The 24,348-nt window shown below is 46.3% G+C and overlaps 1 protein-coding gene across 1 annotated transcript; it reads right to left on the bottom strand.

Moving 5' to 3' along the window:
• Positions 1–17,568: 17,568 nt before the first annotated feature.
• Positions 17,569–22,243, bottom strand: LOC144180588 (uncharacterized). Its single transcript, XM_077708915.1, has one exon. The coding sequence runs from the start codon at positions 22,135–22,137 to the stop codon at positions 18,988–18,990; it is 3,150 nt and encodes a 1,049-aa protein (XP_077565041.1). The 5' UTR covers positions 22,138–22,243; the 3' UTR covers positions 17,569–18,987.
• Positions 22,244–24,348: the final 2,105 nt, after the last annotated feature.

Genomic DNA, 24,348 nt, shown 5'->3' with positions numbered 1-24,348 from the left:
CCGACACCTCGCCGACAAGTTTGTTTTTCGGCAGGGAGTCACACCAGCCCTTAGAACTTTGGGGTTACAACGTGGAAGAGCTACGCGGGTGACGAGGGTGCGCAACCAGACGCCTGGTCTTTCAGTGTCTCCTAAGAGGTGGAGGGTGTTCAGTCACTACGTACTCATTGTTGTTCATGTTCTGCGGCGCTAACTTGTACGATGCTCGCCTTGAGCCATGCTAGTGCGCTTATACGGTCAACTCTACTGCCGATAACCTCACACAAGCATGCGATTGCAATTCGTGAAGACTATGCATTCCCAACAAAAGATAAAAGTCGCAATCGGGGTTGTTGGTGTACGGAACGGAAACAAACTGGTTGGCACGGCTCTCTTAAAAATCACAACTATACTGCGACACACATTGCTGTTGCCATTTGTACTTCAGTTTCCCCTTGTAGAAAAATAACTTCCCTTGCACACTGTGAAGAAAGACAAGAGGCGAACCTTCAGCGTGTGTTACTTCAATGGACACATCCGTGCATGGAAGGACAAACGTATCTTTGTGATTGCCTTTTACCATGCTTCCTAGTTAGACAAAAAAATAGAACAGGTATACTTTTATTCTAGAGCTCAAACACGGGTCTCCCTGTTTGCCTCCCGTAGCAGCTAGTGTAATATAGCAGGCTCGAATACTAGACTATTAACAGCTGCAACACGAACTATGCAATTAGTAAAAGTAGAAGGAACTCGACAGAATGCTAGTCATCTTATGGGCGAATGGTCAGATAATTGACTAGTTGTGATAAAACTAGAGTTACAGTGGTTTTCTGCAACCCTACTACATCCGGGCACGATGGAGTATTCGCAGCAGACAGGTATTATGCGACGTTGCTCTTTGCTCTCTCAACTGACTAAATACGACAAGGGACACGTAAAGACGCAAGTAGAAGACAAGTAAATACGACAAGTAAAGACACTGGAGATGTAACTTTGTGTCTATGTGGCGATCATACGGGCGGGCATATTCAACCGCTGGAGAGCAGGCAAATACAGCTTCGCTGCTAATTTAAAATAGACAACCATCATAGCAGCTTCCTGAGCAATAAGAGCTTCGACGTGGTCCTATACCGTGCTGAACTGCTGCGTGCTATTCTCAGTCACTGCTGCAATTGTCGCCGCAAACATCCTTGTAACTCAAGCACTGCGTTAGCATTCCGACACACTATTCAGAAAGTGTTCATTTGACCCAGCCTATGCAATAAGCCACGAACAGTTGTTCGAAACACTCACTTCAGTGTTCTTTTAACCAAGCAATTGAAGCGTTTCTCAAAGCTTATTATGTTTCCTGCGCGAACACTACAACAACGAACTTGAAAAACATACTGCGTGAACGTGACTAAGAATATCTCGAAATTGTTCTTACTGGCAACGGACATCTGGGATTCGCCGGCGGTAGCTAAAAGAGAAAAGAATGGAGAGGGAGAATTAGGGCCACCGACATCAGCACGGCATTTGATTCACAAGGTTCGGACCATGAAGCCGGCACGAGCGGCTGGAGCAAGAATAACAGAAGGAGGACGACTTACACTCGTCTCCCATGATGCTACTTCACTCGCTCGCTCACTGCTGTCGGAAACACAATGCCGGAAACGGAACCCGCAAAGAGACCCGCAAGTAGCCGAGGAAACCTTGGGCAAACGGGTAGAGCGAACAGGGTCGACCCAAGCTCGCGCCGATCTCGTCGGAATGGTGGAGCCGTCGATTACGATGATGGTGAACGGCATCCGGACGATACGCTTCTTCTTCACCTACACTGACTGTGGCCGCATCACGTTCGAAGGCATGGGCCAAACTTCAGGATCGGCTCCCTTTACTTAACCGAGTTACAGCAATTGCAGGTAATATTTCATTCAAGGGCACCTTTCTGAACCAACGGCAGGCATGGGGTAACCCAGTACTTCATCTCCAAGAGGGAAAGTTAACCAATCTTCGTCATTTGCCACAAAGCTCAGTAGACTTAAATGCTGCCAAGCCATCCTGACGCTTCAGAAAAATGCTTATAGTTCATTTATGAGAACGTGTTTAAAATTAAAAAAAAAGAAATACATAAGACAGGATTACATTTACATTTAGGCAACACAATGATAATATACTGTCGCTTTACAAGCATGTAATAGCACCCAGAGTAGACTGCAGTAGACACACCACCAATTACAGTATCCTGTTTTCTCAATATCGTCATCCTAATTGTTGAGTTGCCTTCTGCTCTCCGGTAAATTAACGAGAGCAATGAGCAATCGCAGTTGCTGCGCGCTCCATATACGCTCTGGGCTTAAACCTGCTTTCGTGAGTAATAATCAATCGGAGATCATTTTTGTACGCATCAGCACCAATCGATACCCAATATTTTTCTCATAGAAATAGAGAATGCGTTAACTAGAGGCAAGTATTAATTGGCTGCGCCCGAGTTTAAGCTCTGCTGCAGAGAGCGTGTGCTAACCCTGGTTGCTAAAAACCGCATTACTATTCTCATTGCATCGTTGAGCAATAAATCGAACTGCTTTCTTTATGATGCCGCCGGACGCACTTTTCATTTAAAGTGTCAATTAGGGCTTTGGTTTTCCACCTATTCGGTGCCCTAAATTAGGCTTAGTGCGGTGAAGGCGAAAGCCTGGCCATGCTTTCAATGACTTTCTTCACTGCTGCACTGTATTTGCGTCTCTTATTTCTTCACTTTCGCTTGTTTTTTTCGCGCAACTGGCTTCTACGGGCTTCTTCGTCGCTGCTGCTGCATCGTGTCCGCGTTTGATAATGACGGCGAAGATGATGAGCTTGATGAGCTTCGCACGGAATGAAAGGACGGGCTGGCCAAGGCCAAATTGTGAAGTGCTGGAATTGGTGTTCAATAATCTAACTTAACTTATTCTCCAGAAAAGAAAACAACAAATACGGTGAGAAACGGAAGGGAATGGCGTTTATTTCTTGGCTTTTGCTTTTTTGTCTTGTGGCAAACGGCATCGTTCCCGTTTGACTACATTTCTTCGCGTCTAGGGTGCACCATTTCTACGTGCGAGACATCACGCTTATGAAAGCACAGCTTTAGAGTCCTTACTGAAGCTAGTCTACGCAAATGCACCCTGCAGGAAAGTAAACTTTCTCTGACGGCAACGATGCATGATGGTGGTTGAAGTGAAAGAAAAAACATTTCCCGTGGTCGGAATCGAACCTTGGTCTGCCGCGTTATGAAGCCCACGTCTATCAGATTTCTCCATTCCGACATTTTTTTTCTTTATTATACTCCATTCCGACATGGTCGAAGCGAACGCCAAGCAGTATGCAGGTACAGAATTCGCGCCGTACATCCCAAACCGAAAGTTAACGCCTACGCAGTGCACACCCGAAAGCATTTCCTATGGGTAGTGTAGAAAAATTATGTGTACTTCCAGAGTAGCACATACCCGCCCTGTGGGATTCGCCAAATAAAGAATCCATCACGAGGTGGTTGTTTTTACCTTTATTAGAAAGTAAGGCCAAAGGGGGGGGGGGGGGCGGAGGGGGGCGGAGCAGTTTAACCATCGTCGCCGCTATATCAAGGGTTGACTACTTTTTCTGTTACGCAGCATGCACAATTCTCGAATTATTATTGCTTCCCTGAATCTTTTCTAGAATCTGACACAGCAGCCCCTAAGAAACCCGATTCCAGAAAATTTGAGTGGGTATGTGCCGCCAATCATGGAACAACAATATAGACAAGAACTCTTGCCCCACGGCTGGAAATGTGCGTCCACAATTCTAAAATTCTTCCAATTTCATCATCAATATTTAAAACGTGTTGGCTGCAGCGCTGATTTCACCAATGATTATAGATCCTGTTTTGATCATCTCCCCCCCCCCCCCCCTTAGTGACAAAGATCGGGCTCTTGTTGAAGAGCTTGATGGACTTTATTGTGGGGATTAGCACGCCCATGCTAAACAGGCAAAGAGTGGAGGGTTCCGGAATAAGTTTGACCACCTGGCGATCATTACGTGTGCAAAATTTCAAACACACGGGCGAAGTCGCATTTGGCCTCTGTCAGAAAAGCGCGCACCGCGGTCTGGGATAGAACCCGCATACTTTGGTGAAAAGCCAATCACGCTTAGGGAAGTGAAGGCCGCTATGAAGTGAATGCCAACCAATGAATCCCTAGCTACAGATGGAATTAATGCTGAATTCTAGCGAGAATTGGTAGCGCTTTTTTGCGCATCTTTCCTGACAGTCTTTACAAAAGCCTACCAAGTGGGTGGTCTCCCTCCTGCGTTTATGCTGATCATACGGTACTAATACCCCAAACTCTGAAAGGAAACTTTGAAAACTGATGAATGGTTCCGTCCAATCTCTGTGTGTAATGCTGCTTGCACAATGATTGCTTACATTTCTTACGGAGGCTGCATCTTGTCATTACTAGCCTGATTGGAACACATCAAACGCTATCCGCTATGCTAAATCTCTCTTATAATAGATTTTTAGCATAGCGGCTAGCCCACGCTAACGCTACGGTGGCGGGTTACCAGTACCGTGCCGCGCATGAGGGCAGCGGGGACGGCTAGCAGAGGGGCTCGGCCAGTCACTGGCCCGTCCTCACTGAACCAATGCGCCACTGCCCAGTCGGGCCACGGCAGCGGCCACCGTAGCGTTAGCGAACACCAGCCGCTATGCTAAAACTCTGTTTTAACATAGACTCCGAAATTCGTTGCGTACATGTTCGCACATTTCAGCCTTAGTTTTGTCTCTAAGGGATATAAAATCACTGTTTCTCTTCCTCGCAAAGGTATGCGTCCACAAAACACTTTTGAGCCTTAAACTTCAATCAGACGCGCACAGGTCAGATTGTGACTCCCGCTTTTGCTAATCGATAAATGGTTGTACTGAAGTTCACTCCCGTTCTTCGTTCAAACTATACCAGAATCGACAGTTTTGGTTCTACAAAATTAGGGCTAACAACAACAAATGCGAGCACAGCGGAAACAGTTCTCACAGTTTTATTGGCTCTTGTAATAAAAAAATTCAGCGTATTCTCAATAAAAAGAACGTTGGCACATTTGGTTCCCTATTTAAATTTCGATGGATATATTCATGAGTTTGTTTTTCTCTGAATGGTGTTGGGATGTACTGAGCCATTCAAGTAGCTTTAGTAGTTCGTAAAATGTAATTTGTGTTCAAGCACCTTTTCCCGTGTTGTATGAAATGAATAAGAAACGACTGGTCTAGGAAAAAGACAGACAGACCGACAGACAGACAGACAGAAGAACGGATGGACAGACGTCCGGACGGACAGAGAAACAGACGGGCAGACTAACGCTTTCTCTTGTACGTAGCACAACACACACAATCATCCTTAATAAATTTAATGCATTCGCCTCGTTTCTGTTTCATTTGAGCCTTCCTACTGCTTTACAGCACTCCGGCTTAACTTGAGACAGAAACACGCCGTCTAAATGTATTAAATTCTTGACACGTGCGACACTTGTAACAGCAGAGAAATGGGTCACGTAGCCTTTTCTATACCACAATTGCATCTGAGCCGGGGGGCGGGGCAGTGCACGGCATATTTTTTTTATTTCGCGAAGCAAAATAGCGAACTGAACGAATTGACACCACCGGTTTGGTTCCAGTCCCCGATCGCGGTTTTTCGCGTACTCAAGCTGACCGCGCAAGACTCGGTAGGTCATTTCTGTTTTGTTTGTATTAGGGGGAAGCAGTGCGAAGACGGGTTTTCTGGGCAAAATTTTTGCTCGCATTCGTTAACTCCACAATAACCAATTTTTTTTTTCACTTATTTTCATACAACAAATTCAGGGAAGCTTCCTTCCTAAACAAGACTAAGGCATAAAAATCTAAATGAGTTTGAAGGAGAAAAGAAGCAATCGAAGCAAGAGCCGCTTCCGAACTATTGTCATTGGCGTCAAGAAGCCATGTCGCGAACCCTTACACCACAACTACACCAGCTCCGGACGGTGCTAGCGTATTAGAATATCGTTGGACGGCACTCTATCGAGTGCTGAGCACTTCGTTAGAGTGCCACCGGATGACACTGTAGACACTGCGTAATCATTATTACCAAAGAGGAACACACCAGCAACGCATCACTATGATTCTAGGGAAGGTTTTTTTGGTGGGGGGGGGGGGGCGTTGCATAAGACGAAGACGAAAAAATGAAAGTGACGAATGAGACATAGCGGTCGTGTACGTAACATAAACTGAGTCAGTTTAAGCATTTCGAGCGAAAAGACAAAGACACGAAAGCGAGGAGAGACGGGCAACTGGTATAGCACCAAAACAATTAGAAGTATCGCCACTAATTTTGCTTTGAAGGTTAGTAAGCCGTTTGAAGGTCACCGAGGAATTTTACAGCAAACGTCTCAACTACGTCATATCTTTCAAGGTCATCACACAGATATTACCTTGAAGGGTCCATGCAGAGAAAATAAAACTTTGTTTAACTTTAAAGAGTTACGCTTTAGTAGTTCACTCAGCTGCATTCCGGCCCCGAAAGACGTTTTTAATCAATAAAAACCCAAGAAATACATAATAACTTCCAAATGTCGTGCCATAGTGACGTGTTATTGGCGCAAGTGACGTCATATGGGGCAGCACTAAAAACAATTTTCAGTGGGTTAGGTGCACGTTAGCATTCAAGTTGTTCGATCAAACGGAACAGCCCCACTACAATCGTCCAGTCATGTGTTGTGGCGATTGATTAGTTCGGCCGCCGTCAGTTGCCCAAACAAGATTCTGTGAAGTCATAGAAAAGTGGTGGAAAACTGGCTTGCGCGTCACCACAGCTTCACACGTTTTCTTTATTATCTCCGTTATTTTTTGGAAGTTTGCAATGAAATCGGTATCAGTTCTATCATGACAAAGCACACTTTCTAATAAACCAAACTTGTATTTTGTCGTCATGGCTCCTTTAAAGCGCCGGCATGCACCCTGCGCCTTTATTATTGCTTCGCTGGCTCGAGTTTCTCTTCAGGGGTACCACGTGACCAGGAAAGGGGGAAATGGCTGCTTCTCTTCACCTAATCGCTAACCTGCGGCTGGGCCGACGTGCGTGCAGCTCGGTGGAAACGAACCGCATTACTAGGAGAGGATTGAATGGCTGCTTTACCGGCGCTTTTTTTTGTTCCTTCAGTCTTGCGATCCATGTCGCTCCGGCTGGAGTGTCTGTGCGCGCCCTTCAGCGCAAGTCAAGGAATGAATGATATCCTTAAGCAGATATTGCTAGACGGTAGGCTGCAAGATTTTGAAGAGAGGCCAACTACCCCGAAACTCTAAAAATAGTATCTGCTTTCACTCGCGGAAACTCTCTCCAAAAGTGGTTAAACCTCAGCTATTTTCGTTTTCACGTCTTCTAGTATGACACTTACCCCCCACGGTGCCTCAGTGGGTAAGGCGTTGCGCTGCTGAGCATGGCACGCGCGGGTTCGATTACGGGCCACGGTGGGCACTTTTGTGATGAAAGCGAAAGGCAAAAACGCCCGTGCGTACAAGATTTCGGCGCGCGTTGAAGATCCCCAGGTGGTCAAAATTAATCAGGAGCCCATCAGTACAGCGCGCCTCAGCACCTGCGTTGCCAGGCGCATTAAACCCTTCATTGAATCATGAAGTATGTCTCGTACCCAATTAGTGTATCCACCTGACAATGCCTGCAACGAGAAAAAAGTATCGCATCTGCTTACGGTGACGTAAAAAACATACCTCAAAACGTGTTGAGAGGAAATACATAACATCTGGTCGGTTTCGGGTCTTCGAAGTTCGGCCCGATTACTTCATCAAGCACACTGCCACACGCCACAGCTTCCCTACTATGCCAAGTTTGCGGGGCTAGAGTGCGCCTGTTTTTCTGCCGTAACCTTCAAATGTCACGCGGTGGACGCAGTTATAAAATCTCTACATTTCCAACTTATAGTTTTGTCAAGTGGGGACTATATCATCTCAAAGCTCCCCATTTCTCGCTAATCACCCTAGTGGATATATGCCATTAATTGTAAGCAACAACAAGAACAGCTTTTGTTGCCCGGATAGCAAAGTGCTCAGGTGGCGCGGTCGTAACGCCACAGGGGCGCCACGTGAACTAGATGGGGCGGCAATTTCATGTGGGACATGTAAAATTACTCACGGCAAAAGCACCAGAAAGTTTGTTTGCCAGCGGCTGACGATAAGCAGCGTCGTTGCTACCTTTTCTGGATGTTACTTGGTCCTTTTCTGTCCCCACTGATGACGGATGCATAGAAAAAACGGGGCCGGCATCTTGTGACCGCTGGAAACCCTCTCAGTTATTGGACGGCTGATCACTGGTATTCCCATACAAATGTAATTAATTTCCTTTTGCGCGTGACGTAATCACGCATGCCGAAAAATGCTTCGTGATCAGCAACCATTGTTGAAAGACGCACCGATTTTCAGCGCTCGCTCAGCATGCTGTCGCGGCAGCTTGCGCACCCATCCTTAATTCTAAGATTGGTGCCCCTGTGAGGTGACAGCAAGCTCCGTTTCTTCATTGTAAAAATCAGTGATAAAACCACAAAAGCGCACGCAATAACAAAAAAATATATCACACATTTGGTACGCCATTCCAGGAGTCGGCGGGCGCACGGCGGTCGTATTGGTGAGCGCGTTAAATTTGAACACTGTAAAGTGCGTTTTAGGCATTGAAGACCGGTCACTTGTCATCGAGCGTGTTTTTCTTGTGTATGAAGATTGGGGGGGAATCTTACTGTCGGAGCATGGAAGGGGCCTTAAATGCGAGCTGGTCTGCTGACCAAGGGAGCTTGATGAGCCCTAGTAACCTTCAGTCTTGGGGGCGAGAGTGCGGAGCTACTGGGAATTCCTCAGAGGATCCCGTGTATTTCGAAAGATGGTATTTGTTGAGCAACTATGACTGTCTTGGCTAGTGGAAGTAGCGAGCCCCTGTAATCCAGTGTGGGAGGAGACCAAAGGCTGGGGCTGGTAACACGACCCTGTAATCCAGCGTGAGAGGAAGCCAGCGGGTCAATGTTGCGAAGTAATCACTGAGCTCAAGCGGTACAGTTTCCGCGTACACTCTAAAAAAAAAGAGTGTCCAAAGAGAGTCGTCGCTGCAATGACTCCCTTAGACTCTACTAAAACTCTCTTTTACGCTCCACGACCCTCTTTAAAACAGGGAGGGGTCACGGGACTCTCGCACTTTGCAATGGGAGTCACGGGTCAACAGCATTTTTAGCATATATTATTGACTGATTGGATTTCCACAGTGGTACTTAGGTTTGTTGCTACCGTATTGCAAGATTTTGTGGCGCAGATACAAAAACATGAAAAGTAAGGGCACACAGGTGTGTGTCCCGTGACTTTGTCCGCTTCTGCGCAAACGGTACAAAATTTGATTTTCTAGGACTGCAAAGCATAAAAAATCGAACGCTGTTTATAGAACACACAAGGTTGAAACGCCAAGCTTTCTACGATACAAACGCAAAGTCCACAATGCAAAGTGCTGAGCTAAGCTAATGTGGTGTTTATAATTTTTAGTGTGTAATTGGGTCATCTGAATATGCTGCTTCGGTTAGCTCAGTGTTGTCATTGATTTGGACTTTGGCGGATAGGAGTGTATCGGAGAAAGCTTCGCCTTTTTCATCCTGCTCCTCTTCGTCTTCTTATTATTCTTTTTCAATATGTGCCCTCCAAATTTGTAAAGTTGGCTTTCCTACTTCGCGTTTTATCAACGACACCACAATTTGCCCTCCCATTGTTTAAAGTTGGCTTTTCTGCGCTGAGTTTATCATCATCATCACCACCATAAGCCCTCCCATTTGATAAAGCTGGCTTTCCTGCAGTGCGTTCAGGCGTAAAAGCGCCATGAGTGGGCATAGAGAGCTTCACTTTAACAATTTCTTTGAATATGTCGTATCAGAAAGCAATCATCTGCAATACATACCATACCTGTGGTAGCCAAATTATTTTGTTCTTACAATTGTCGGTAACTATGGGCGAATGGAAATGCTAAAATGAGAAAAGACTAGCAAATATTTTACATTGCATAGAAACCACATGTAACATTCACACAATATACTTAATATATACAAATTAAAGTCTTTACTGCAATGCTGTTCAATGTTGATGAAATAAGCAGAAAGTATGATTGACATTGCTTCTGTATATGACTTAAATTGGTTGTCTATTTTTTACGTTAAAAACATTGCTAACTGTGCACCGGATAACGATCTGCGAATAAGAACACGAATAAAACTATGCTTCGTAATATATATTGCTACGCAACTAAATGGCCTTCTCAGGAACCCTACGAAATAGGCGGGAGAATATCAGGATGCGTAGCGTGTTCGTAACTAGCTTTTGCGCCACAATTCTGCCGCTCTACAATTCAGCCTCTTTATGCACGATGTTGCGTGCCTGCTTTCTTGCAAAGCTTCGTTGTCGTGCAACAAAGCCTACTTTTCTACAGATGTTATTCTCATTCGCGTTTTACCAATGAAGCAGTATGTTCATACTTCATTTGCCACTAGTAATTTTGTACATTAAGTACATATCGATGTAAGGCATCGCACTTGCGCGCGTACAGAGCTCTGTGTTGAGATGTCGCGTAAACTTACACCAAGCTGACCGACCAAAAAGCAGAATTCAAGTGTTAGTCATTCAAATCCTTACTTGTAGTTGCTTTTATTCAATAAAAACTACTTCATATTGCGACAATCTTTTTATTTAAACGATTAATGCATGTTGCCCACAATTATTATATATTTGAACCTGTGTGCGAGCGTCGCCTCTTTTAGTGCGTTTAAAAAAGCCGCCAAGTACTCACGTGACTAATTTGCGTTCGTTTTATAAAAACTTGTGTACATTACGCAAAACGTACATATATAAAAAGTTTCTGCCAGAACAAGATTTCTTTTGTCTAGCGTTTACTTTAAAACTCAATAACAAGAATACAAATGCAAACATTTTAGACAACGCGAATCAATAGAATCCACTGCGAGCCTAGTGGAGTAAGCCAGTGAGTGGCGCGAAGGCAGCGGGGCAAGTTGACGCATTTTTGTCGAATTCGCGTATCAAAACCGCTGCGGGATGGAAACGGCGTAACACCGGTATGAAATTTGCTGTGCGGAATTCATTGCGCACCGCCTGAAATCGTCTACTAGAGTTCTTCAGTTCGGCAAGTCGACGGCGTGCTACAGTTGAATGCGAAGCCGGAACAAAGGCTGTGTCATCTGCGAAACCGGAACAAAGGCTGTGTCATCGTGTTTTTTCACGTGAGTACTGTCCCTGCTAATAATACCAAGTGAAATAGTTGTCTCGGTTAGCTTTCCGGACACATGCCGAAAAAGTTTCATATGCTGTGGTTGTTTGCTTGCTGCCTGGCGCCTCGTAAGCATTGTGAAATCTCTCCTTCGCCCCCTCTTTCCTATTTGAGACTGTTAATTCCGTGCAGTGCGCTTCGAAGCTATCGCGCTCGCTAGACCGGCTGCCGCCGCCGCGACCGTCCTTCCTCGCGGCTGCTCGCGGTCTGCGGGCCGCGCGGCTGCGGTCTGCGGACCGCACTCTGCGGTCTGCGGTCTGCCGTACTCCCTGTTCTGTGGCCGTACTCGCTCGCCAACGCGCCCCTACAGCGTATGCGTTGACCGTGTGCTGGCGGCGTTGTCGGGAAAAAAAGTTGGCAAGAGGTGAGGACGCAGGAAATGTAGTTAAACAGATGAGAATTTGCACTGTGCAAGGGGGAGAAAATGGTATGCAAATGCAGGATACGGAGAGAGAGTTCGGGCCACGCGCCAGCGAGCGAGTTCCACAACGCCTGACGTTGCCAAGCTTCACGAGCTAATGACGAAGCCCGTCTTTGAGTTCACGCAGAGTTCACAGGGGCACAGAATTCATATACGTGGAAATTGGAGGTGAAAGGCGGACATGTGGCCTCGCAGGGAAATAACAGTCTCAGTGGGTGTGTGTGGGGAGGAGGGGTATTTTACAGCGCCTACGAGGCGCCTGTTCTAACTTGTTCATGCCGTCCGTATTCTTCAGCACACCCTCCTTTTGCCCTCGTCCATTAGCCGACGTCAAGCTTGTCTCTAGCGCTACTGTTGTGTTCGCTATCTAACGGCTGCTTTTTGCACCGTCGGTCGCAGAAAACCATTTGACTGTTGGGCGGAGCGGTACAATTCTGTAATACACGGCGCCAGTTTGCAATGGCAGGCTATTCAAAAGTGTGTCAAGTGTTCCCTTTTTTCATTCTGTAGTTTTCTTCTTTGACGTTTCATGAAATAACAAACCGAACTACAAAAAAAACAGTACATGGGCGGTGTAAATCGTTTTGAACCCTTTGGTGCAGCACCATTTTTAAACCTGGTCTGCCCGTATAGGCAAACTTGTTGGGACCGTTTAGTGTCCGTTTTATGTGGAAAAGCCATTATGAATGGCATATTGGCTTGTAGTGTCACGTTCGCGCGATATTTGCAGGTAAAGAAAATAGGCCCCAATGCAAAATGAATCCTTTAATATAGGCATCAAAAGAAGCCTGGAGCATGTTAAATATTCTTTTGAAGGTAGGTTGTGCTTGTATGATCACATAGACGGACACAAGAAAACTACGTACAATTTCACGAGTAGACGACGCCATCTTCTCGTGAAAGCGTACGTTTTTCTTGTGCCCGTCTTTGTGATCGTAAGAAGAGCAACTTACCTGCAAAAGCTTACACCAACTAGCCCGACATAAAGCTGTGCAAAATATTACATGTCCTGATCACACACTCAGAGTGTACTTTCTGTATTTAGTGAGTCGCCTGTTTGCATCATTATTGTCTGCGAGACATGTCACTTGGGCATTACTCCAGCGTGCAGACCAGTGTTGCACAAGTAGACATGCTTCATCTTTACACGAAGGAATAGGACTCTACGAAAGATGAGGATAAAGACTAGGGTGACATGACAGCGCTCTTCCTGTCACCCTCATCTTTTGCGCAGTCTTTGTGCGCCATAAATCAACTAGCCAGCAACCAAGTCTTCATCTTCCCTCTCGTTATATTTCGTATGTACTGTATTTCAGAGCCATAAACACATCAGCTTGTCTACATTAATTAAGGAGGAGGTGCTCAAGCAGGGAACAAGGTTCGGGTGGAGGCCGATCGTGGAACCAGAGGGCTCTGAAGCTGGTGAGCTAACCAGGACTGGAGATGGGCCTGCGGATTCTGTGTACCAGAGGTTCCAGACGAGCGAGTTGGCTTGCAGACAACCGGGCTCGGTTCTACACCTGGCCGCGGTTGGTGGCCACGGCCCAGGATGGATCACCACACCTGCCACGCAGGGCGTGGTGCTGCCTGTGCTGCTTTGTCCGAGCAGTACGAGCATTCGGGGTCTAATGCTCTGATGCAACCTGGACCAACGATGACCCTCGGCACACATCGCTGAATGGTGCTTCTCGTGTCGGTGAGAGTATTTCCGTTTTTCTCTTCGCTTGAACTGGATTTCGGGGCCTGCACGTTGACCCTTGTGTCCTTGTTTGGTGCTACGTTTTCCTTTCACCGTTCGCCATTGTAACTCATTCTGTTCCCTTTCTCACGAGTTCCGTGTGAACGTGTCACACTCTTCAAGGCCAAGAGAATCTTCGCATCAACAATTAATTTTTCCAGAAAGGTTAGAGTGTCAAGCACCATACACTTGGCTGTTTGGCATGGAAAGACCCAGCATTTGAAACATGTCATGACAGCAGGTAAAATCTTGCAGGGCTGCAGATTTTCATCGACATGGCTGTGTGAGGTTATGCGGGTTTGTAGTAGGTTTTAGGGGATATAAAATTTGCTTGTGCCTGCTTTGGACTGGCCCTTGAGACTTCGAATTGCTTGTGCGGTTGACGTCTGTGTAAAATTGTCATTTGTTGCAACTGCTCCTGCCCTTACTTTTTGCCTTCACCTTTGGCTCTATCAGGTATGGCTGCTCTTAATCCTCAAGTCCTGTGGATGTCCATGCTCACGGGGTACTTTGCCTTTCTGGAGGTTTGTATTACACTTGTCTCTATCTTAGTTCTTTCAGTTCATCTCATAACTGCCATTTGCTCTCCTAGAGATCGCATAAATATTGGTAATTTCAAATTAATTCCAAATAACGGTTGGCTACTGTTATTGCACGAAGGCATCTTTGGATGTTATATTTCTGTGAAAATTGTTAAAAATTGAACCTTGGTGTCACTTCTTTTTTATTCCCAGACAGGTTGTGTCAGTCTTGTGCTTTTCGTTTACGCACCAAAGGCTTATAAAAAAACCAAAGCTTCATAATACTAATGAGTCATTCCACGCGAAACGTTCTGGCCCAAAAATTGGCAACCGCCAATTCTGTTGAGAAAAGCAGGTGACGGAATCCTGAAGTACTATGAATATGTCGAAAACTTCATACAACAGCTGTAGAAACCCTAACGAGGATTTGAATATTCAGACAGATTTGATCAGTGGACAAAGCTTCCTCAAGGCAATATTACACTAAAATAATGCCGAGCACGGCAAACACTAGTTCGGAAAAGTTTTTTTTCCACCCTCCGGTTTTGTGAGCAATGTAACCGACATAAATAAAGACATGCAAACCAGTTATTCTCTATAGCACAAAGGCAAAGGAGACTGGGAGACGGTAAAATAGGGGACAGGAGAAAAGGAGGGCTGGTCAGCCTTAAGAGCAGAAATTGACAAAGGGAGCAATAGAAGAGCGGAAACTTGAAGGGAACAGTGCAACAACGCCTTCCCGGAGGGCTCAAATTGGTGCGAGGGGCAAAAGATGGCCTACCGTCGAAACAAAATCTAAGTAAAATTATCAGGCTAGATAGAAGTTGTTCCAGACGGAGCTCACTATGTGCGGTGCGGCTTCTGTCTTCACTTGCGGCAACTTTTGCTATATATATTGCACATCTGATATGTTTAATCATTTTTGTGGGCCACAACACAGGAAGAAGCCGTTTTGCTCCCTTTTTAGACCAGGGCAGTAGTCTGATGTGAAGTGAAGTTTAGAAGCGAACACATGCCCAGAAAATGCTAGGAAAACACCGAAGAGGACGTGGTGGAGAAGCGCCACTCTAATGTAGCAGGGTCGGCAGAAGACTCTTGTCTGTCGACATTTTTTAGTGCTAGCCCATATTGCGTCTCTCATGCCAAAGCCTCAGTGAGAAATTTGAAAATATTCTGTGTTGCTTTCGTATTTCTGACTAAATAATGTATTTCCGGCTTGTAAGGGAGCCGAGTGAGTACTCAAAAGCTAGTTCTTTCAAACTAAACAAAGCTGTATTCGGTCTTTATGGACCCTTTACTGCATGTGTTATTGCTTGCTTGCTGCAGAAACAGTGCTGACGTTGTCATCTGTGTGTTTACAGCAATTCCGCGTTTTTCACAAACTTGTAATCCAGTTCCACTTCTATTACTGCTAAATGAAAGTAGTGTGGAAGTAGAGACCCTGATAATAAAGCAATTATTAATACACCGTGAAAATATGAGGAACGTAGCAATTACCACACTGCATTTGTGAAGCTGGAGCCCTGTGGATATTTTTCCTTATCGCCTCCTCTATACTCTTTTGTTGGTCCCCCACATCTCATTAATTTCCATGTCACAGTGATATGTATTTTTTTATCATTACATGCAAGAGGGGTGGATACACTGTCCTGCGGCCTGTTTTGCTGGATGAAAGTGGTGTCGAAGCCTTCAGAGAAGCACTGGTAAGTACAGCAGTAATTACTTTTGATGAAATCACTTCGCAGGAGCTTTGGAAAAACTGAGTGTTGCTTGTTTGTGTGGTTTTAGAATTTTTAGAAAAACGGTTGTGTCAGCGAAATTGCTTAAATTTCTTGGAATCGTTCCCAGTCTTCAAAAATCATCTATCGATTTCACTATAATCTCGCTCCGAATAATCTTAAAAAAACCCGAAGAAGCAGACAAAAAAGGCATATTGTGAGCTACTAGCTACTAACCTTCAAAACAACTACCTGGTTTGATAACCACGCCACCACTGTGACACCGTGACACACCTCCTAAATTTCTCTTACGGACCCTGGCATGATGTGTGGGTGGGTTTTGTATTTTTAAGCTATTTTGGCAGTGATAACGCTCGTTTCTCACGAAATGGTCTTCCAGATTGGCCTAGTCATGCTAATACTACAAGCAATTAGGTTAAAGCTCCCATATTCAACTCGTAAAAAGCTCTCACACAGTTGCAATTTCAACAACTTCAGCCAACGTAGTCATGAATAAAATGAGCCACTAGAAAAACAGTTGTCTTTAGTAACAGTTTTCTAAGAAAAATAGCTTGGTTGAATTTGTCTCATGACAGCTGAATAAAGCTAGAGTTTAAGGGTAATTCTTTTTCTGTGAACGAAACGATGCTTCCTACTACTAAAACCTGTCCCGAACATCAAAACGCTCGAGGCGATCCGAAAATCCAGAAGCTGCCGTATGCAATGCGATGCTCGCTAAGTACACTACTTCTGGCGTTGACGCTGATATCTGCTAAGAATAGACTTCGGAATATGGCTCACAGACGGGGCGGTAACTTTCTTTTTATCGCAGAAAGTCTACCACTTTTTGGGGTCTAACAAAACATTTTTGTGTAAACATATTGATTAGGCACATTTTGCATCAGCTCAAAATGCAGATTATTTGATGCCCTTTCCAACAAGAGCAGATTCGCAACTTAATAAATTCAGTTTTTGTCCAAACGTTGCAAATATGGATAAGTTGTGTATATCGATTCACAAATAGTTTAAAAAGTTTGGAGTATAATTTTTGCCAAACATAAAAAACACATCCTGGAAAAAAGTTTAGTTGCCCAGTACAATTTGTCAGATATGAAAAACATGTTACCATGTGTGGTGCCCTCGTTCTGCAGTGAAGCCGTACGTGTGTTTCAAAATATGCAATTTCGGATAGTTTACTAAAAAAAATCGGGTGGTTTGGCATTATTAGAGGCACTAATTTGTCCCCACATGATGTAGAAACATCTCGTCAATGGTTGACATCGCATTAATGGTCAGCTAAAAATTCGGGATAGGACAAAAACTGCTTGGGGCTGAAAACAAAACTCGTTCACTGTGAGTTTACTATCATGCACCTGTTGAAGCTTTCAGTTGCTGGTTATAATCTTCTGGCTCACTTTTCTAACCCTGCTTTCAGGAATGAGGTGCGATGCACTGGAACAGTGCCCAGCTAGCTGTGGCCGAGTAACTGTTGCGTGACAAATGAAAAAAGAGTTCAGCTCTATGAGCCTCCTGCATTGCACCTACACCTAACATTTTAGAAAACAACTAATACCAAACTTGTGGCAGACTCTGTCAGAAGATGTAGTTCTACTGAGGAGCAACTCTAGACCTCCGAAAATATCCTCGTACAGAATCAAAACTGAAGCCAATTTTAAGCTCTCTCCTCGTCTTAACTGATGTCCGATGACTTAAGGTTATCAATTGACTTTCAACTGGAACTCTTATTGCACGAGTAAGGCATGGGTGAAGTGAAATCACAAACGGCATGCTTTTTTTGATGAAAAGTAGTGGGCAACTGTGGTGTTTGCGAAGGACGTAAGCACCGGCATCACCACCGTACGAAAAGCCGTTTATTCTAGACAACACATCGTATATATACATAAAGAACAGACGCGCCCCCTGGCCCCCTGGGGGTGAAAGAACATAAAAGTAAACCGAAACTGAATATAACATACTCCCTCCCTTAGTGATTAGTTGTTATAAGTGTTAGAAACCCCTAGCATGCACTGTACATATTTACACTACATACACACTGTTTTATACACTGTTCTATACACACTGTTCTATACACACTGTTCTATACACACAGACAACTAATGCGTCTGATAGTCTTTGAGCCAAGCCGGTGGCCGGCGCTCTCGAGACGGCCGATGGGGACGCTGCACCGGCTGCACGGCCGGAGATGCTAGTGGGCTCGTAGAGCTCTGTAGCACGCCAGGAGACTGCGGTTGCGGCCCAGGAGAAGGCGGCTGCTGCACGGCAGGCTCCGGAACAGGCAGCTGCGGATCAGGAGCAGGCGACTGCGGTACGGCAGGCGACTGCGGTACGGCAGGCTGCAGTATGCCAGTGGGCTGCGGCGCAGGTAGCTCCGAACGTTGGTATGGAGGACTCGTGCCCCTCTCAGGAACCCGGGACAGCTTGGAGGCGTTCCATGTGCGGCCATCTGCAAGTCGGAAAGAGGCCGGTCCCCTGTTCTCCAACACTTCCGTTGTCGAGGAAAAGGAGCGATCCCCCTTGAAGCGAACGGACGGCTTCTTGAATCGGACGAAATCGCCCACAGGTATCTTCGGCTCCTTAGCAGCTCTCCTCCGGTCCGTGTACTCCTTGCTGCTTTGTTGTTAAAGCCGGACCCTTTGGCGCAGTCGCGCCAGTTCCTTTGCTGTGTCTTTTGCAAAAGCTGGTGCCGAAAACCCCACAACATCCAATCTTGTTCGGGGCATTCGTTCATGCAGCAGAACTGCTGGGGCAACCCCAGGGGTAGCCTGTGGAGTACAGCGGTAAATAGCCAGGTAGTCCGTGACTGCTTCTCGGATAGGTCGCCTTTCGAGGAGTGAAACTTGGATGAAGTTCTTCAGAGTTCGATTGAACCTCTCGACTTGCCCATTCGCCTGGGGGTAGTATACAGACGAATGAGACAGCTTGATGGCTCGGTTTTGAAGAAAGGTGATAAATTCACGTGAAGTGAACTGCGGCCCATTGTCGCAAACAATCTTCTCCGGGTATCCTTCACGAGCAAAAACACTGGTTAAGAAGTCTTTGACGGTACTTGTGGCAACTTCGCTGCAAAAATATATCTCTGGCCATTTGGAATGGTAATCGACCAACGTTATAGCAAATCGGCTATTGTGAGGTGCATGTTCCAACGGGCCAACAATGTCTAGGCCCAGTTTCTGCCATGGCCTTTCAGGCCATTCAATAGGCTGCAATGGCGCTGGCGATGCTTTGGTGGACTTATCTGCCTCCAGGCAGATGTGACAGTTTTTCACGGCAAATTCAACTTGCTTGTCCATTTGTGGCCACCAGAATAGCTCACGAAGTCGCGCCTTTGTGCGCGTGATGCCCGGATGTGTCGATGAACGGCGATGAACTGAGTCGTGAGCGAGGACGGAACAACGAGTCGCTCTGCGCGCAGTAGAAGGTCATCAACAACAGAAAGTTCTTCGCGCACAGAGGAGAAAGGTTTTGCCTCCTCTGGTACAGATTTTTGTGGTGGCCAAGAACTGAGCACGAACGACTTGACCGTTTGCAGACAACTATCGTTGAGGACGGCTTCCTTGAAGTCTTCCTTCGTCACGCAAGCCGGCTCGACCAACGACACAATTTCTTCTTCCTTGACCAGCTCTGCCTCCGTCGTAGGAGCTGGCAGCCGAGAAAGAGCATCTGCCACCGTGTTAGTAGACCCCTTGCGGTACTCGACAGTGAAATTGTAACATAAGAGTCGCGCACTCCAGCGTGCAATTCGGAGTGGCCTTCTTTCACGTCCTTGCAACGACAGCAACGATACCAACGCCTGATGGTCCGTTCGAATCTTGAAATGGCGACCCCAAAGGTAAGTGTGCCATCGTTCGCACGCCCAAATGCATGCCAATGCTTCGCGTTCGCCCACCGAGTACTTTCTTTCCGCTGATGACAAGGTACGAGACGCGAAAGCAACTGTGCGGAGCTCGTGGCCATTTTGCTGCTGCAGGACGGCTCCCAGCCCACAGTCGGAAGGGTCGGTCGACACGATGACTGGAAGTGTGGGATCGAACATGTGTAGAACTGTACTTGAAGAGAGCATTTTCTTGACCCTCCGAAAACGGCTGTCTGCTTCGGCTGACCATATGAATGGCTCATTCTTGCGAAGCAGGACGCGCATAGGCTCGACCACCTGGGCCAAGCGTGGAACGAACTTGGAATAGTATTCTACCAGACCCAGAAATGAAGGGAGGGCGGCAACGTCTGTTGGCACTGGAGTGTTAACTACGGAGTCAACTTTCTCTGGAAGCGGAGAGATGCCTTGCGCAGTGACCTTATGACCTAAGAAAGAAAGTTCTGGAACGTCGAAGGGGCATTTGTCGTTCAATTTCAGACCTGCGTCCTTGACTTTCTGCAAGACCGTTGTTAGGTTGGAAATATGTTCTTCTGCAGTTTTGCCAAAGACTATCACATCATCAATGTAGAAAAACACACCAGGGCAGCCATCAAGAATTATGGCCATCATCTTCTGAAATGCCGCTGGCGCAGAAGCTAACCCAAAACAAACTCTTTTGAACCGGAAAAGACCTTCTTGTGTGATGAAGGCTGTCAGGTCCCTGCTGTCAGGGTGCAAAAGAACCTGATGGTAGGCTGAAGCCAAGTCAAGTTTTGAGAAGTGTGTCGCCCCTACCAAGGCATGAAGAAGTTCCTCTGTGTGAGGCAACGGGAAGCTGTCTGGTACGATAGCCTTGTTAGGCTCCCGAAGGTCAACACAAATCCTGATGCTGCCATCTTTCTTGTCAACGACAACAATGGGCAAAACCCATTCAGAAGCATCGATACGTTCGATGATGTCAAGGCTCAACAACCTGTGAAGTTCATTCGAGACTGGTTCCCGAAGTGAATATGGAAGACGGCGAAGCTTCGAAGATACCGGTTGCACGCCTTGCCGAATCTTGACACGATGCGTGAACCGCTTAGCAAGGCCCAACTCAGGGCTGAAAAGTGAACCGAAGTCTTGTGCTAAGGCTGGCGGAAGGTTTGCTTGCCTGGATTGCTCTATTGACTGCGTTGGAATGTGACAAAATGTCGGGTCATTGACACGCGGCGGCGGGGCAACGGACGTGTGCAGGCACTCGAGAGTGGAGCCCTGAATTCGAAGATTTAAGGCCTTAATGCAGTCAAGGCCAATCAGACAGGTTCCTTGGCGAACGATGTAGAAAAGAAGTGGTGTAGAGCGCCCTTTAAATTGAACGTCTGCCTGGAAACGGCCTAGGACGGAAATTGGCCGCTTGGAATAGTCAAGCAAGGTGACGTGCGGAGCTGGGAGAAGCAAACCGTTTTGAAAATGTCGGCGAAATACTTGCTCCGACAAAATTGAAACAGACGACCCCGAGTCAACAAGGAACGCCAACTTGACATCCGCTACGCGCACTTGTATGTAAATTGCGCTGCGAGCGGGATGCCGCACAGTGAAAACATGCTCAGAACTTTCATCTGACAAAGCATCGTCATCAAATCCAACTTCACGAACCCTGCCTTGCATCTGTCGCTTGCGGTTGCATACTTTCTGAAAGTGGCCCTTGATACCGCAAAACAAACACTTCTTTCCCTGCGCTGGGCACTGCGACGCTGATGCGCGGTGATTCCGCGAGCCGCAACGGAAACAGTGCGGTGAAACGGACCGGCTATCTCTGTCTCGCCGAGGGGGGCGGGGCCCCTGCGGCGCATGTGAACCGCTCGCGCTTGGAAAGCTCGGCTGGAAATGCTCTCGTGGCTGTGAATTGAATTTTCGCGAAGAATGCGAATACTGGGGACGATGCCGTACAGAAACATGCTCGACCGAAGCAGAAAATTCCTTCAGCTCTTCAGCTGCTTGCTCAAACTGAAGGGCGATTCGCACTGCGCTCTCGAACGAAAGTGAGAAACCCTCGAGCAGCAACCGTTCACGTACGCGGTTGGAAGCAACGCCGGCTACAAATCGGTCCGGCAGAGCCTCATTTTGTGAAGCGAACGAACAGTGCGAAACAAGCTCCCGTAAAGCAGCAACAAAGTCATGAACGGACTCGCCTGCGTGCTGGCTGCGGCGGTGGAAACGATGACGCTCGACGACGACGTTGCACGACGTCGAAAACTGCTGTCGTAAGGCGATGAGTGCAGACTCGTACTCGTCAGTAGCGGGCACGGGAGGCTTCTCTTGAACTGTCGGTGCTGCGGCGCTTGCTGGTGCTGGTGCTGCGGCGCTTGACCCTGCAGGTAAAGTCCGGTAAATACGCTGCCCTTCCGCCCCCAAACAATGCAGAAGAATGGCCTTGCGTCGCTCTGGAGGGAACTTAGCTGCTCCGGACGCTAGAAGGTAGACTGTCAAAGACTGCTCCCACTCCTCCCAGGGAAGTGACGGACGGCCGGGCGCCGGGAGGAACGGCGGCGGCGGAGCAAGGCCGGAGAAACTCATGGCGGGGCAGATCCGGACGGCACTCGATGCTGAAGGTATCCTGACGTGTCGTTATCCCATCCTCGTCGCCAATGTGGTGTTTGCGAAGGACGTAAGCACCGGCAGCACCACCGTACGAAAAGCCGTTTATTCTAGACAACACATCGAATATATACATAAAGAACAGACGCGCCCCCTGAGGGTGAAAGAACATAAAAGTAAACCGAAACTGAATATAACAGCAACGAAGGCGTTAAGGCAAATCGGGTTGAAGTTCTCTGTCTAGTAGTGCCAAATATAAATTGCGCAATGCAGAAATGAAACAAATGACAGGAAAAGGGCCGAAAATGCTAAGTGCACTTGTCAGACATGCGGAGACATCCACGAATACTTTGACTGAAAAAAAGCTACACGTCCTCTAAACCAAAGCTCACTAGTGCATACCTGGTGTCATTTTCTGGTAGTGTTCACCCTTAAACGCAGTCGGATTGCAAAGCTGACGACATCATTTGATACTTGACTTCTGTGAGCCACTTGATCAAAAAATCTAATGGTAATGCAGCGTAACCACAAGTGACATCCTTTTTTGTATAGCGCAGCAGCCACGGCACCTATCGAAACAACACATGCTGCTCAACCCTCAAAAACACCGTCAGAAATCTCAGTGTAGCCAGAGCAGGAAAATTAGAACTGATTCTAAAACTGCAGTGCCTAGACTAACCAGTGGGATGCGTTAGTTGCAAGAGAAATGACAACATGGATATCAGGAATATACAGCATTGATCATCGGTGATCGGTGCTTTATATTGCCGATTTTGTGATGTTGACGTCGTTTCTCGTGCACTCCGGTGGTTAGTGTAGGCACTACACCTTTACAATTGGTTTAAATTTTCACGTTTAGGTAACCTTGAGATTTTCCGCAGTTTTTTGCAAGGTGAGGTGTGTATGTTTTCTCAGAAGGGAGCGTTGCTGCTGTGCTTGATAAAAAAGCATGCGACTCGTGGTCATGCTGCATTACCATGGAATTTTCTTGATCAAAAGTCTTCCAGCAAGCCAAATACGAAATCATTTTGCCAGTTTTGCAATCCGATGGCAGTGACAGATGATAATTACCTGGAAATGACACCAGCTTTCCACTACTGAGCTTTGGTTCGAAGAAAGGGTCGTTTTATTTTGTGAAAGCTTATTTCTGAAGGTTCCCCGCATGTGTATCAAGTGGACCTGGCATTTTAAGCCACTTTCCAGCAGTTTTAATTCTGTTTGTGTATTGCAAAGTTAATATTTCGTGCTACTACGCAGTTACCCAACTTCAAGCCGATTTGCCATAGCACCCCCGTCGCCCTCTACTATTCCTCGAAAAAAGAACGCCTTTTGTGATATCGCTTCACTCATGCCCTACTTTTGTGATAACAGCTCCAGCTGAAACTCAAAAAACAACACCAAGTCATCGGATATCAGTTCAGACAAGTAGAGATTTCCAATCCGCCTTGAACACTGCCAGCTGTTCACTGGCCAGTTTTGTTAGTACGAGGCTATTTTTGGAGGTCTAGTGTTGCTTCTTACTGGAACTGTCTATTCTGGCAGTCTCCAAAAGGTTTGATATGGTGCCTTTTTGAAAATGTTAGGCAGCACTCTTTTCGCCGTGCGAAAGCTTGCTGGGCACAATTCTAGTGCATCGCAACTTATTCCTGCAAGCAGGGCTACCATAGCGAGTCAGAAGATGACAATAAACCGCAAGTGGAAGTTCTGGTAGATAATTGATGATCAGAATGTCAACAAAAATGCACCACTGAGATTGCTTTTATATTCCAAGCGGATTTTTTGGCATCTCTGGCTTACCGTGAATCTGGTGCTTGCTGTAGTCCTTAATAAGATGTTTTTACATGACGTGGGGACTAAGTTAGGCCCCTAATAATATCAAACCATTTCAGAGAACCATCCAAAATTGCGTATTTTGGAATGAATGTTCGGCTTCACCACGAGACGCGGGTACCATGCGTGCAAGCACCACGTGGGCACCACGGGGACAAATTAATTTGCACTAGTGAATATTTTCTTAGACAGGATTTTTAAATGTAAACCTTCAAAATGCGTATTCTAAATTTTTTTCATTATTGGTGGTTTGTTATACACAACTTCTTTTTTTTCATTTTTCTTACGGTGACAAAATTTTGATTTGGGTTTTTTTTTTGCGATCATTATCTATGAAAACATTACACAGCTGGTGCTAGC

The sequence above is a fragment of the Haemaphysalis longicornis genome, unplaced genomic scaffold (assembly GCF_048455015.1).
Source record: "Haemaphysalis longicornis isolate Haplotype H1 unplaced genomic scaffold, Haemaphysalis longicornis Haplotype H1 scaffold_4, whole genome shotgun sequence".
NCBI lineage: Eukaryota > Metazoa > Arthropoda > Arachnida > Ixodida > Ixodidae > Haemaphysalis > Haemaphysalis longicornis.
Note: the sequence above shows the minus strand (reverse complement) of the source record. Positions and strands in the feature narration are given on the sequence as shown.